At 42.2% G+C, this 14,382-nt stretch overlaps 1 protein-coding gene across 2 annotated transcripts; it reads left to right on the top strand.

Moving 5' to 3' along the window:
* Positions 1 to 4,884: 4,884 nt before the first annotated feature.
* PSMD7 (proteasome 26S subunit, non-ATPase 7) lies at positions 4,885 to 14,004 on the top strand. 2 transcript variants are annotated; one of them, XM_027119420.1, is made up of 7 exons: positions 5,037 to 5,233; positions 7,350 to 7,441; positions 8,333 to 8,425; positions 9,110 to 9,207; positions 9,780 to 9,860; positions 11,816 to 11,907; positions 13,056 to 14,004. In XM_027119420.1, the coding sequence occupies exons 1-7, from the start codon at positions 5,160 to 5,162 to the stop codon at positions 13,492 to 13,494; spliced, it is 969 nt and encodes a 322-aa protein (XP_026975221.1). In that variant the 5' UTR covers positions 5,037 to 5,159; the 3' UTR covers positions 13,495 to 14,004. The 2 variants fall into 2 exon arrangements, with proteins under 2 accessions (XP_026975220.1, XP_026975221.1); XM_027119419.1 differs by lacking the exon at positions 7,350 to 7,441 and having other exon boundaries at positions 4,885 to 5,233.
* The last annotated feature ends 378 nt before the right edge of the window (positions 14,005 to 14,382 follow it).

Below are 14,382 nucleotides of genomic sequence, written 5' to 3' on the forward strand. Positions count from 1 at the left end.
GGTGAGCTGATCCATCACAGTTGCACCATCTCCAAACTGATCCTAAACTGGACATTTAGAAAACTCTATTCCCTTGGGCACAGCAGTCAGTTCAGAGTGCCTCCCAGTCCCAGCAAGGCCAATCAAATTTCGTAAATAAAGGTTTGGAGTTCAAAACCTCCCTTCCTGGGCTTCCCTGGTGGCGCAGTTGTTGAGAGTTCGCCTGCCGATGCAGGGGACACGGGTTCGTGCCCCGGTACGGGAAGATCCCACGTGCCGCGGAGCGGCTGGTGAGCCATGGCCTGAGCCTGCGCGTCCGGAGCCTGTGCTCCGCAATGGGAGAGACCACAGCAGTGAGAGGCCCGTGTACCGCAAAAAAAAAAAAAAAAAAACCTCCCTTCCTTTAAATATTTAAAACTGTGACTATCTGTAGCCATCAAAATATTTCCCCGCCACTAGTAGGAAATCTGTCTGGAAATGGAACCAAAACACTGAAGGATGCTGAAAGGTGGAGAGAGAAACATCAGTAAGCCCCCTGGAACTCGCAGGGCCCTTGAACTTGCTGTTACATGAGATAATGAATTTCCCTTCACTTCAGCTGGTTAGAGTAGGGTTCCACTACCAGCAATTAAGAATCGTCTGGCTTGGGCTTCCCTGGTGGCGCAGTGGTTGAGAGTCCGCCTGCCGATGCAGGGGACACGGGTGCGTGCCCCGGTGCGGGAAGATCCCACATGCCATGGAGCGGCTGGGCCCGTGAGCCATGGCCGCTGAGCCTGCGCGTCCGGAGCCTGTGCTCCGCAACGGGAGAGGCCACAGCAGTGAGAGGACCGCGTACAGGAAAAATAAAAAAATAAGAATCGTCTGGCTAGTGCACACACCTACAGCTAGCCCATGCAGTCACATGGGTCTACACCAACAGCCAGGGTCCCCTCAGCTGCTCACATGTCGGCAGTTAGCCCCAGCCCCTGCTGCTGGCCCTGTCCCTCACCACTGCATGTGTGTCTGCGGCAGGCCCCGCCCCCACACAGGCACCTGCAGCAGGTCCCTACAGCCAAGCATGAATACACTGCCAGATCTGGTCACAACTGCTAACCTCCACTTGTAGCAGCTGGACCTGGAGGCTCCACTGAAGACCTCAACAGCCCTTGCAGCTACTGCAGACCCTGCACAGCTCTCACCAAGGATCATGCAATTGTTGGTGTGGTGGACCCCAGCCGCCTGAACCAACAAGACACACACCCTTGGACCCAGAGGCTCTACTCACCCTCATACTTAGCACCCCACACCACTAGACCCAGGACCATAGCACACTCCAGACTGCCTTCACTCACAGGTGAAGTCAGTCCAGAAAGTCCAGAAAGTCTGGAAGCGGTGACTGCTTCTTCAAAGGTAGAGACATCTATACAAGGCTATAGGGAACACGAGGAATCAGGGCAACAAGACATCACCAAAGAAAATGGTAAACTTCCAGCACCCACAAGGATGCCTGAACCCCAGCAATGAATACAGCTTAGACTAAAGGTGGTATATCTTCCCTTTTTTTTTTTTCTCCAAATCTAGTAAGATGATCAACAGAGGCTGCAGAGTTCAAAGTATTGCTGCCATGCATGCAGGACCATGATTCCATGTTCTGGACCTAAAAAAATAAGAACTCTTTCAAGATACTAGGGTCTGTGGGGGGCTATCTCCCTAAATTGAAAGACAAAGGTGGATTAGAGAGATATGAACAAGATGGTGGCATAGGAATTTCTAGCACACATCCTCTCCCAAAACATCAGTTGGAACAACTATCCACATGCAAAAATACCTTCACTAGAGGTAAGAATTTCAGGTAAGGGATTACAGTACCTAATCCAATTTTAAAATGAGCAGAGGACCTGAATAGAGATTTTTTTTTTAAGACATACAAATGACTAACAGGTACATGAAAAGATGCTCAACACCACTAATCATCAGGGAAATGCAAATCAAAACCATAATGAAATATCACCTTATACCTGTTAGAATGGCTATTATCAAAAAGGCAGGAGATAAGAAGTGTTGGTGAGAATGTGGAGAAAAGGGAACACTTGTGCACTCTTGGTGGGAATGTAAATTGATATAGCCACTATGGAAAAGAGTACGAAAGTTCCTAAAAGAACTAAAAATAGAACTACCATATGATCCAGCAACCCCACTTCTGGGTATGTATCCAAAGGAAATGAAATCACTATCTCAAAGAGATGTCTGAATCCCTGTGTTCACTGTAGCATTATTCACAATGGCCAAGACATGGACACAACCTATGTGTCTGTTGATGCATGAATCAATAAAGAAAATGTGGCATATATATATATTACTCAGCCATAAAAAGGAAGGAAATCCTTCCATTTTGTGACAAAATTGATGGATCTTGAGGGTATTATGGTAAGTGAAATGACAGATAGAAAGACAAATACTATATGATCTCATTTACATGTGGAAATGAAAAATGCAGAATCCACAGAAATAGAGAGTAGAATAGTTGTTGCCAGAGGCTGGGAGTCAGGGAAATGCGAGTTGTTGGTCAAAGAGTACAAACTTCCAATAATAAGATGGAAAGCTAAGGTACAGTATGGTGACTATAGTTAACAATACTGTATTATATATTTGAAAGTTGCTCTTACATGTTCTCACCACAAAAAGAAAAAGGTAATTACGTGAGGTGACAGAAGCGTTAACTAACCTTATCGTGGTAATCATTTTGCAATACATACATGTATCAAATCATCACATTGTACACCTTAAACTTACACGTTATATGTCAATTACATCTCAATAAATTTGGGAAAAGGAGAATTTAACATTAAAAAAGAAAGACAGGGGCTTCCCTGGTGGTGCAGTGGTTAAGAATCCACCTGCCAATGCAGGGAACACGGGTTCAAGCCCTGGTTCGGGACGATCCCACATGCCACGGAGCAACTAAGCCTGTGCACCACAACTACTGAGCCTGCGCTCTAGAGCCTGCAAGCCACTACTACTGAGCCCACGTGCCACAACTACTGAAGCCCGTGCGCCTAGAGCCCATGCTCCGCCACAAGAGAAACCAAAGCAATGAGAAGCCCGAACACTGCAACAAAGAGTAGCCCCCGCTCGCCACAACTAAAGAAAGCCCACATGCAGCAACAAAGACCCAACACGCCAAAATTAAATAAATTAATTTTTTTAAAAAAAGACATGGGGTAAGGGACTAAGAGGCACAAGCTATTATGATAAAATAAGCTACAAGGATATATTGTAAAACACGGGGAATATAGCCAATATTTTATATTAACTATAAATGGAGTATAACCTTTAAAAATTGTGAATCACTATATTGTACACCTGTAACATATAATATTGTACATCAACTATACCTCAACTATACCTCAATAAAAAATAAATAAAAATTTAAAAATTACATTTCTTTCTTTAAAAAAAAACAGTCAAAGGAAAATAAAATGTATTATCCTTATGCTCTCATCAGATCCTCTTAAAGTCCAGAATTAAATGAACAAAAGAAAGATTTCTTATATCTCCTTCTGCATTCCTCTGAATGAGTTTAGCCCCTAATAGTGGCTATGAAATTAGTTATGATTTCAAGTCAGTTCCATTAAAAGAAAAAGAAAAAATAGGACAACATGAAAAATACCTTATGATTTCAAGTTGTCTTCTTTATCCTCTAAATATTTTAGTCCAAAAACATGCTTCCGTTAGACTCCAATTATTATGCCTTACCTGACACATAAGAAAAATCAAAATCAATCTTTGATCTTAAAAATTAGGGGGGAAAACCCTTCCAAGGTCTTTTCATAACAGTTACATGTCTACACTGTGTTGAATAGCATCACTTAAGAAATGAAACAAGAACATCTACTTTGAACCAGGCACTAAACACCAGCAAGCATGCTTTAACACATCACACAATGGGGCTGACTTACATTTCCTTAATTTAAAAGTTCTATCGTCGTAAGTAGCAGCAATCATCTCATAGTCAAATCAAAAATATTAAAAGAAATGAGGAAGATGCAAAACAGTGTTCCCCAAAGTAGGAAGAGTTTATGAAATGAAAGTGAGGGGTAGCGCCCAGAAAGGGTATCAAAAGCTCCCTAATTATACTGGAAGGAGGCTAAGGTTCAGAGCAAAAGTCTCCTTGTCATTCTTCAGAGTTCAGATCCTCTGTTGATAAAGGGAAGGTAGAAGGTGTTTAAAAACAGGATAAACAATAAATAATTCACGCTGCTGAAGTATTGTTTTTGTTTACAGAAATGGCAAGTTAAAGTCAGATAGAAAACTAAACTTGCATGGATTTTAAGTCATTTGCCTTCTTCCACAAATAAGCTCAAGTCCTCTTTTCCTACATTTCCCCTTTTAGTCTTCTTTTTTCTCTTTCCCAGCTAACTATGAAAACATATTTCCTTATTGCTTTCCATCTTTTCGCCAAACTTTTTGTGAGTTTTTATTTTAAAATCAATCTGAATGATCTAACTCTAGGCACAAACTGCATTCTTCTAACCCTTGTTAAATGGTAAGTAATATAAAGAAAGGTGGGAAAATATAGACAGGTTGATTATTTGCTAAGTGTCCATGGTAAGGATTAAGGGGAAATTCCCAGACAATAAAATGATGAGACAAATTACCAAACCTACTTTAAGGGAATGCCCTAATGCTAGAGATTTAAAGTTAGTTCCTCTAAGAAATTCTGGAAAATTTTGACTAGAAGCGAAAGTGAACATTTTCTGAATGGTGGAAATATTACTTATTACTATTTACATTTTTCTTAGCATCTTCTCCAGTCTTCAGACGCGAGGGAGGGGGAGGTGAGCTAGTAAGGCACTGAGGCGAAAAGCCGCAGCGGGTGACAGTACAGGCCAAACACCAGGAGGTCAACCTTTATCAGTCTCCAGTGTCCTGTTAGCTTTCATGACCTGGGAAACTCGAAGCCAGTCACCCGAGGCGTGTCCCGCCTTCCCCGGCACTTCGCCTCCTCAAGGTGGCGGCGGGAGCGACAATCCGAGCGCGACACGCGCGGCGCTCTGGGAGCGGAAGAAGGAGCCCCGCGGCGGCGGCCCAACCGGAAGAGGAGGGGCCGGGCCTGGAGGATCCCCGAGAATCGTTGTTGCCCTGGCCGTCGGTGTTTGCGGGTCGCGGGGAGCAGGGCCTGGCGGGCGGGGTGTGTCGCGATGCCGGAGCTGGCGGTGCAGAAGGTGGTGGTCCACCCCCTGGTGCTGCTCAGTGTGGTGGATCATTTCAATCGGTGAGCGGGCGGCACGGGGCGTCCTACCGGGGCCGGTGGCGCCGCCGCTGCTGAGTCACGGCGCGCTGGGGATGGCGCGGCGGCCGCGGGGGCGCAGATGCACCGGGGTTGGCCCTGGGTCACCGAGGGGCCCAGAGCAGCTCCGTTCACGAAGCCCCAAGTCACCTGGCATCGTCTCCCCCGCCGTCCAGCCGGCACTCCATGAACTGGGCTTGTCGTTCCTTTTACCCAGTCCGTACGATGCCAGAGTATGGGGGGGCAGGCTTCACTTGGCCCTGATCCCCAGGCCTCGTGCCCATCTGTCACCTCGTCCGCCCCTTTTCGCCTGAAAGACTCGGTGTCTGGTAGGAAAGCCCTTCAGACTTGCACTTTTTGCCTCTGAAGGCCGTCACCGAAATTCTGTACTCAGCGCTCCGAAGGACTCCCTGGAAGAACTGTGGTTTTAATATAACTTGCGAAAGTTTCCAAGTGGGACTGTGGTTTGACGATAGCTTGAAACGTAGATGTTTTAAGTTTTGATAAGTTTTTCTTTTAAAAATGAGACCGGTTGGAGATGTTGGCATTAATGAATAAGAAAACATCCCACAGATGTTTCTTCCGCCTTCGCTTGCTTGTTTTTGAGCTGTTCCTCCAGCTGGACCTGTTACACGTGTTCATAAATTTTACAAGATAATTAATTGACTTGGAAAGTTGTAAGACCCAGTTGGGAGCATCTGCTGTAAAGTCATAGTTGCTAAGTGCCCATCATCTTGCAACTTGCTTTGTACAACTCCCAGTTCAACCAGAGCCAAAACCAAACTCAAGACTCCTGTGAGGTTTAGGGTCCCCAGTTCGGTTCCATTGCTTTGTAGCACCCTTAGCCTAACAGGATATGCGAGCTTTCCCACTGTACAATGATTAGTATTTTTCTCCCGTAGGATACTATAGGTACTAAGAGGGCAAGCATCTTTTCAGTTCTGTTCAGTAAATTCAGCGAACACTTGTTAAGGGCATAGTGAAGGCAGACACTGCAAGCTGCTGTGTCAGACAATTGCAGGGTTTTTTAAAACGCAAATGGATTTTTATAGATCAAAAGAAAAGCCCATGAGTGTGGAAGTTTCCTTTGAACTTAGATTTCCCAAAAAATTAGAACCACCAGAATACAGAATCCTTAACTTTGTTTGGTCCAAACCCTAAATATAGTAAGCATTTATAAATTTGCCAAACCATATGTTTAGATAAATACAGTTAAATCAGTATGAAACCAGCAACTGTTAAGGAATTGTAGTTCACTTCACAGTGACTTTTGTCTTTGCTTTGAACATAGAATTGTATTGTTTCTGTATGTTATAATTGTTAGTGGTTAAAGGAGAATTCTCTACATGATGACCAATGAAATGAGATATAAGTGAAACACTTGCAGTTCCTTAGGACAAAAATCATTGAGGAGGTTTGATATGGAAATAAATATTCTGAAGTAGTCTTTCTGGTTCATTGAGCCCTCCTCCCAGTATGATTAGTCACTGGCTCACTTCCAGCTTCTGCATAATTAAGCCATTCAGAGACCACAAATGGCACACACACGCTTCTGGGTCAGAATCATTTTCTGAGCCCCTAAATGGTACAAAGAATTATAACATCTATTGGGGCTTGTTGACATAGATGCTCCAGAGAAGAGTTGGCAAGCTGGACCATAAAACTGGTTCAACTTTAGCATCTTTATCCCTGAAAAGATTTGAGGACAGAGAAGATGGGGAAAATTTAAAAGAGAAAGGTAAGCTGCAGAGGAAAAAATAAAATTAAATGTGATTTCAAACACCAGTCAAATAACATTTAAAACCTTAAGATCTGGGGAGTTTTCATTTTCTCCGTTTTAAATTTCTATAAAGTTTGAGATTTTTTTCCAAGCATGTCTTTCTTTGCAGTCAGCAGTGAAATTGCCAGTGTCCATAGTTCACGAATTACCCATTATATTTATTAGAATTATTAAGGACTAACCCATTATATTTGTTTAGTGGGATTAGTTCCCAGATAAGCTAAATTGTATCTGTACCATTGATATTTCCTGTTGGATATCTTATTGTTGGTCCACTTCTGTCTGTGCCCATCCAGACTGATCTTCTGTTTTCTCATTCAGAATAGGCAAGGTTGGAAACCAGAAGCGTGTTGTTGGTGTGCTTTTGGGGTCGTGGCAAAAGAAAGTTCTCGATGTATCCAACAGTTTTGCAGGTAAAAGAAAAATTTGTCAAATATACCTCAGTTTTTAAAAAAATAAATAGGCAAATTTTACATTTTCTGAGTATGGTTAAAATGTCAGTTAACTTTTAAAAAGAAAGAAACTCTCGTGGTCTCCATTTTTTATTATAACCAAGCAGTTCTATTTCAGAATTGTTTAAGTATAGAAAAGGGAGGCTAAAGGATACACACTGAGCTGGATAGTAAATATTTAAAACTTGCAGGCCATACAGTCTCCATTGCAACTGCTCAGCTCTGCTAATGTAGCAGGAAAGCAACTATAGACAGTATGTAGACAAACTAATAGCTATATTGCAGTAAAACTATTAAAATAGGCAGCGGGTGTAGTTTGTCAACCCGTTGTACTAAACTATTAACCATGGTTATGGGTAGGCAAGGGGGAGATAAAGACCTTATGTTTTACACTGTTTAATAAATCTTTATAAGACTGTATCCATATATTTTATGATTGAAGCAACAATAATACAGAACAACAAAATAATTCCTGGCATGGCTGCTAGACTAGCAGTCACTAACTCCAGTGTCTAAAAGGATCAGGCAGTAATGTAATTTGCCAGACGGGAATATTAGGAAGTGATGGAGCTTTTAGCAAACTGAAGAATGTGTCCTTTTCAAAGGGGGTTGCTTCTGTCTGGCTCTAGCCAGTTGTTGCTGGTCTTCCAGTTTTTCCAGAGAACCTGGAGGTCTGGATATGTATGTGAAATCTTCCAGTTTTTACTAAAAGCAACTCAAAAATAATTTTAGTACTGTGTTGGACAAACCAAAGACATGGATCAAATCTGGCGTAGGGGTCTACAGTTGTGATATGTGCCCTTAGAGTTCTGTGTAGCACCCTAAACTGTTTTTTGGTTTTTTTCTCTCTAGTCCCTTTTGATGAAGACGACAAAGATGATTCTGTCTGGTTTTTAGACCACGATTATTTGGAAAACATGTATGGAATGTTTAAGAAGGTCAATGGTAGGTGGCATTGTGGCGCGCGCGCGCGTGTGTGTAGGTATATGTGTGCCCATAATGTCTTTTCTAAATATTCACTTTCCTTTGTTTAATGTCAAAGGCCCTTTCACTTAGCTAGACTGAAGTAAGACTAGTGGTAGTAGAGGAATGAGGTAGAATAAATGAGAAACTAGAGTAGCAATTTAAGGCCAGCTAGACCACCTAGGCTTCAGGGGAGAGAGCTAGCCCTCTACAGCAGAAAAGCAAAGAATGGTCAAATAAAATCCACCTGCCCCTAGAGCTTTAGTACCACCAGGGTAAATATCTCTGTTACGTGTGTCACTTTCATTTTATTTCATTTCAGCAACCACATTGCTTTGGAAATGTTTATTCCCACAACACTCAGAGATGTAATCTATGTGACATGAACTTGAATTTGTTTATATATTGCCTTGGAATTGTTTTCTAGTTGTTTCATGTATGACTGGTCTAAACTAGTCTGAGATATGTATATCTCTAGATTTCCCCTGCTGTTTATTTTCTGAGAATCCTGTTTTTGAGTTTTAGATTTCATAGGTATGTCAAGGTTTAGATGTCTGGAATTTCTGTAAAAGCTAGAGAACATAACTACTGGAGTTCTTACCCTTTTTGAGGGAAATATATAGATCTTTATGTAACAATTCAAAGCCACTAATTTTTCCTTCCCAGCCAGAGAAAGAATAGTTGGGTGGTACCACACAGGCCCTAAACTACACAAGAATGACATCGCCATCAATGAACTCATGAAAAGATACTGCCCTAACTCAGTAAGTGTACTCCATCTTTAAAACTTTTGACTCATATTCGTTGCCAGCTAACTCAAGAAAAAGAAAGCATCCTAGGAAGGATTTGGATAATGAATCATTTCACCACTTTTTTCTATAAGCTTGTGTTAATTTGCAGTGTTTTGTGTAGTATACGGTAACCCAGTGTATTTAGTAAATTAAACATCTGTTCAGTGCTAGGTATGTAAGTTATCTTCCTTAATCCTCTCAGTAACTGTATGAGATTGTTATCCTCTTTACAGTGAGAAAACTGAGGTTCAGAATGGTTAGTAAGGTCTTCTAAGTGTGGAGCTGGGATTAAAATGCCAGCTGTCTTGACTCTAATCTTCTTCTGCTTGATAACTTCACTATACTACCTCTCAGCTTGTTAATGGATGGGGTTGAAGAGCAGGGCAAATAAGATAATTTGAAATGTAAAGTTATTTTCTTTTCTGAAAATTCTGGCTTATATCTGGTTGAATGAATGAAAAAGCTTCGGTAATCATCAGAATGGCCGCAGTTATTCCTTACGTGCTCAGTATGAGGTGATTTGTTATGATTTGTTTTTCTGCCAGGTATTGGTCATCATTGATGTAAAACCAAAGGACTTGGGACTGCCCACAGAAGCATATATTTCGGTGGAAGAAGTTCATGATGTAAGTCATCTTGCTGTGAGCCTAGGAGATTAGATTTGCTACTTTCAGGGCCATTGGGTTTTGGGGTTTTTTTTTCCATTTTCAAGTCAACAAATACTTTATAACAAAGAAAAGGTTATTGGTTTCTGTCAGTAGTTTGATATTATGTTTTTTCCCCCCAAATTTGAATCACCAAATTTCAGAAATAGAGAGGACCATAGAAATCTAAAGTCCCCTTTTACAAATGAAATGGAGACCAAAGTAGTCAAATGATTGCCCAGAGATGTTCTCAGCAAAGTAAATGCAGAGCCTGGTGAGCTTGGTCTTAATCTAATGCAGTTTCCACTGTTGGCCCACCTATGTAGTGACTATATTATCTAGTCTATAGCCAATCCCTATAGACTAGATCCTAGGTTTTCAAATAGAGTAAGTCAGAGCTGCCAGGAGCTAGATGGCAAAACCCATCTGTATGATTTGACACCTGTATAGTCAGCTCCATGGCATTCAGTAGCAGCTATGTTGTCTGTTAGCTTGTTTCTTGGGTATGGACGTGAAGAGCTGCCAGAATAGCTTTTCTCTATTTCCAAGAAAATTGAACTCAAATTCTAGGGTAGGATTTGATGTGAAATTGTATATGAGTTTTGTTTTGAGCGTAAAATATTTGCACTTAGGGTGTGCAAAGAGCTCACTCTTGAATTTCCAAAGTTGAACGGACAGACTAAAGGCTGTCTTTCTTCCTTATGGTTATCCATATATTCAGTTTTAAAATCTGGAAAAGGCTTTGTTAAGTTAGTTCCCTGCAGATGTTCCTTGCACTGAGCTCTATGCTCCTGTTTCTCTTTGCCTTGCTACCAGAGAGCTTATTTATTGCCTAGTTGCAGTAAGACTTTCATCCCTGGTCTTGATACAGTTGTTATAAGTTAAATTTTACCCTGCCTCTTTCAAAAAGGAATTAGAGGTGCTTATACATACGCATGCACATGCACGCACGCACTCGCACACACACACACCAATGAAACAAGATCTTTTAAAAGAGGATGGAGGGGATGTAAGGGTCCTGTAATAAGATGAAGCCAGGGAAAATCAGTACATGAAAAGACATGCCACGAAGTCCTGCACAAGTGTTGAAGGCTCTGACCATCCTAGCATACAAAGCCAAGAGGAAGATGCCGTTTGTAGGATTCACACTGTCCTGGGTAAAATAACAACAGCTAATGTTTATACCACTTAATGTAAGTGAAGTGACTTTCCCAAGATCTCACTGCTCCCTTATCACACATGGCAGAGCCAGGCTTTGAATCTAAGCAGCCTGGCTAGAGTCTGCACTCACTGCTGTGCTGTCGTGCCTTGCACACATTTTACAGCCTTTACAGGAGATGTACAGCCTCTTCTGGCACTAGATCTGATAAAAGTTTCTCCTGAGTCCCATCAGGAAATCACTAAGTGATACAGCAAACCACATCCACTAATGGGTTCCTTGACTAATTCAGGTCACCAGAAAATCAGTTATTCTAACCACGTTGCTTTGGTGCTCTGACTATTTGACCCAAGGGACAACAGATGGTTAAAAACTGTATCTTCTGACATGAGCTTGCCTCAAGTACAGGTGTTCTGAATATTGCCTATTTTAGAATGAATGCTTATAAGTCCTTAAAATTTAGCCGAATCAAGGCTTCCCTGATGTTCATCTCTACTGCAGGCTTGAGAGAATATCAAGATTTTCCTTAGAAATAAACTAATGATGATTCCCCACCACATCTCGTCCCTGAGCAGGACCACTGTGACTTCAGCTTAGAAGTCACAGTGCTTTGAAAGCTTTCAAAGCAAACTTTACCCACCCTTGCCATGAAAAAGCCAGTAATGACACCCATGAAAGTGATTTGGCTTAAAGCAGAAGAATCAAGGCATGAAAAGGAACATGCGCCAGTTTGTTCATTTGTTTGTAAGTAAATAACTAGTTAATTCTCCTCTCCCAGGATGGAACTCCAACCTCAAAAACATTTGAGCACGTGACCAGTGAAATTGGAGCAGAGGAAGCTGAGGAAGTCGGAGTTGAACACTTGTTACGGTGAGACTTTAGGACAGCATCAGAATCAGCAGCAGCCCAAGAAGCTGCTCAGTGTAAAGAAGAGATCTGTATCAGGAATAGGGAGCCCTGGGTTCTAGTCCTGGGTCATCTCTAAAGTGTCCCGAGTTATGATTTATGAGTTTGTGGACAGCACACCTTGTCTGGAAGCTGTAATGCTGGCTGTGACGGGAACAGATGTGTGAATTATTCAAAAGCAAACGTGTGCTCTTTCAGTGTATCTCCTTCTCAATGACTGTAGCTAGCCAGTTTTCTGCAGAGAATCTGCATCTTGGACTGGGATGGATGGATAGATGGATGGATGGATGGATTTAAATTTATATTTTATTTATTTATTTTTGGCTGAATTGGGTCTTCATTGCTGCATGTGGGCTTTCTCTCATTGCGGTGAGCAGGGACTACTCTTCGTTGCCGTGCGTGGTCTTCTCACTGCCGTGGCTTCTCTTGTTGCGAAGCACAGGCTCTAGGCACGTGGGCTTCAGTAGTTGTGGCACACAGACTCGGTAGTTGTGGCTCGCGGGCTCTAGAATGCAGGCTCAGTAGTGGCACATGGGCTTAGTTGCTCTGCGGCATGTGGGATCTTCCTGGGCCAGGGCTCGAACCCACATCCCCTGCATTGGCAGGCGGATTCTTAACCACTCTGCCACCAGGGAAGCCCTGGGGTTTTATTTTTAAATCCTCTGCTTACATAACCCTGACTTACTTGAAATGGTCATAGATTTTTTCAAACAATAAGATTCCTTCCAGTTCAAAAAGTTACTGCTGACTGATTTAAAAGCTTCTCCCAACATCATATAGATGCAGGTGGAGAAAATGCCACCCTTTTTAGGAACAGGGAACTTGAAGTAGAGAGGTGTTTTTTTTTGTTTTTTTAGTGAAAATGATTTCATTTTATCTCTCTCTTTTCTTTTGAAAAATGCCCTGTGATGAGAAAGATAAAACATATTCCTCCAAATGAAAACAAGATTAAGGCAGTTTTACTCAAATCTTTATAAAATGGGGAAGTAACATTTTTCCTTTGGAAAACTTGCCCCTCCTCACAAACTTAGTATTTCCTTAGAATGTGAAAATCTGCGTGATAGTACAGGACACTGATGTATTTTCCTGCCTTTTCTTGTGGGTTCCTACAGAGACATCAAAGACACTACAGTGGGCACCCTTTCCCAGCGGATCACAAACCAGGTTCATGGTTTGAAGGGACTCAATTCCAAGCTTCTGGATATCAGGAGCTACCTGGAGAAAGTGGCCACAGGCAAGCTGCCCATCAACCATCAGATCATCTACCAGCTGCAGGACGTCTTCAACCTGCTGCCAGATGTCAGCCTGCAGGAGTTTGTCAAGGCCTTTTACCTGAAGACCAATGACCAGATGGTGGTAGTGTATTTGGCCTCGCTGATCCGTTCCGTGGTCGCCTTGCACAACCTCATCAACAACAAGATCGCCAACCGGGATGCAGAGAAGAAAGAAGGGCAGGAAAAAGAAGACAGCAAAAAGGATAGAAAAGATGACAAAGAGAAAGATAAGGAAAAGAGTGATGTAAAGAAAGAAGAGAAAAAGGAGAAAAAATAAAACATGTAGCTTTTTAATTTGTAAATTAAAGTCTTACAAACTAACTCATTGTGCCGCCAGAGGGTTCTTTTCACTTTAAGTGCAAAAGCTGTATTGATGAGAGCTCTCTGGATAGAGGGACTAATCTTGTACCTGAACTGCAGCTTAGGCTGCTCTGAGTTGGGAATGTGATAGCTCAGGCTTCAGACTGTGTGAGAAAAGTGAAGAGACATAAACGTAACATTTTTGGTACTCTTCCTGCTTTCATCTGTAAGACCAGGAGTTGAATTTTCCCCATCTCAAGAGACTCTTGGGGTCTGTTTCTGGCAGTCTGCAAAATTGCAGAATGGAATGCACGAATTCCATAAGTATTCTGCCTCAGAACACCTTGAGGTCTGCCCCTCTGGACTCTGTTGAGAATACCACCCCACGGGACTTCCTGGACCCGTAGCTCTGGCATTCTCGGGGCTTGGGATCCATCTCAAGATATTGTTTACCTTCGAAGACACAATTAAATGGCTTGGTTTTTAAGTCTGTGTTCTGGTCGTTTTTGACTCTGGATGTGGTGATCCGTTGTTTTCAGAAGCAACCAAGACAGTCTTTAATTGAAGCTGCCTTAAAGAATTATTTTAGACTGAATCTTTTATGAAAGCACCTCATTCCTTTAAAGACATACAGCTGTAGGGAGGAGAGCTCTCAACTGAGCCCAGAAGACCTGTGTCCTAGTTAATGCCTCAGATTCCTCATCTGTGAAGTCCCTAGAACAGTTTTTTATAAGAGACACATTCACTTACTATTGCAGTAGGTCTAAGTACATCAGGCCACAAGGTTAGTGGGGATGGAACAAAGTCTCCCCAAAGTAAGTGTTCAAGATACTTAATCATTTGACTTACAGCTGTCACTTGGATA

This window comes from Aethalodelphis obliquidens, unplaced genomic scaffold (genome assembly GCF_003676395.1).
Source record: "Aethalodelphis obliquidens isolate GAN/ISIS:26980383/991018 unplaced genomic scaffold, ASM367639v1 scaffold20, whole genome shotgun sequence".
NCBI lineage: Eukaryota > Metazoa > Chordata > Mammalia > Artiodactyla > Delphinidae > Aethalodelphis > Aethalodelphis obliquidens.

Bases quoted from the DNA above. Each gene is read 5' to 3' on its own strand.
- PSMD7 (XM_027119419.1), top strand. From the start codon at position 4,900: ATGACCTGGGAAACTCGAAGCCAGTCACCCGAGGCGTGTCCCGCCTTC. The intron at 5,234-8,332 runs GTGAGCGGGCGG...TTTTCTCTCTAG, and splicing joins GTGGTGGATCATTTCAATCG to TCCCTTTTGATGAAGACGAC. The intron at 9,208-9,779 runs GTAAGTGTACTC...TTTTTCTGCCAG, and splicing joins AAAGATACTGCCCTAACTCA to GTATTGGTCATCATTGATGT.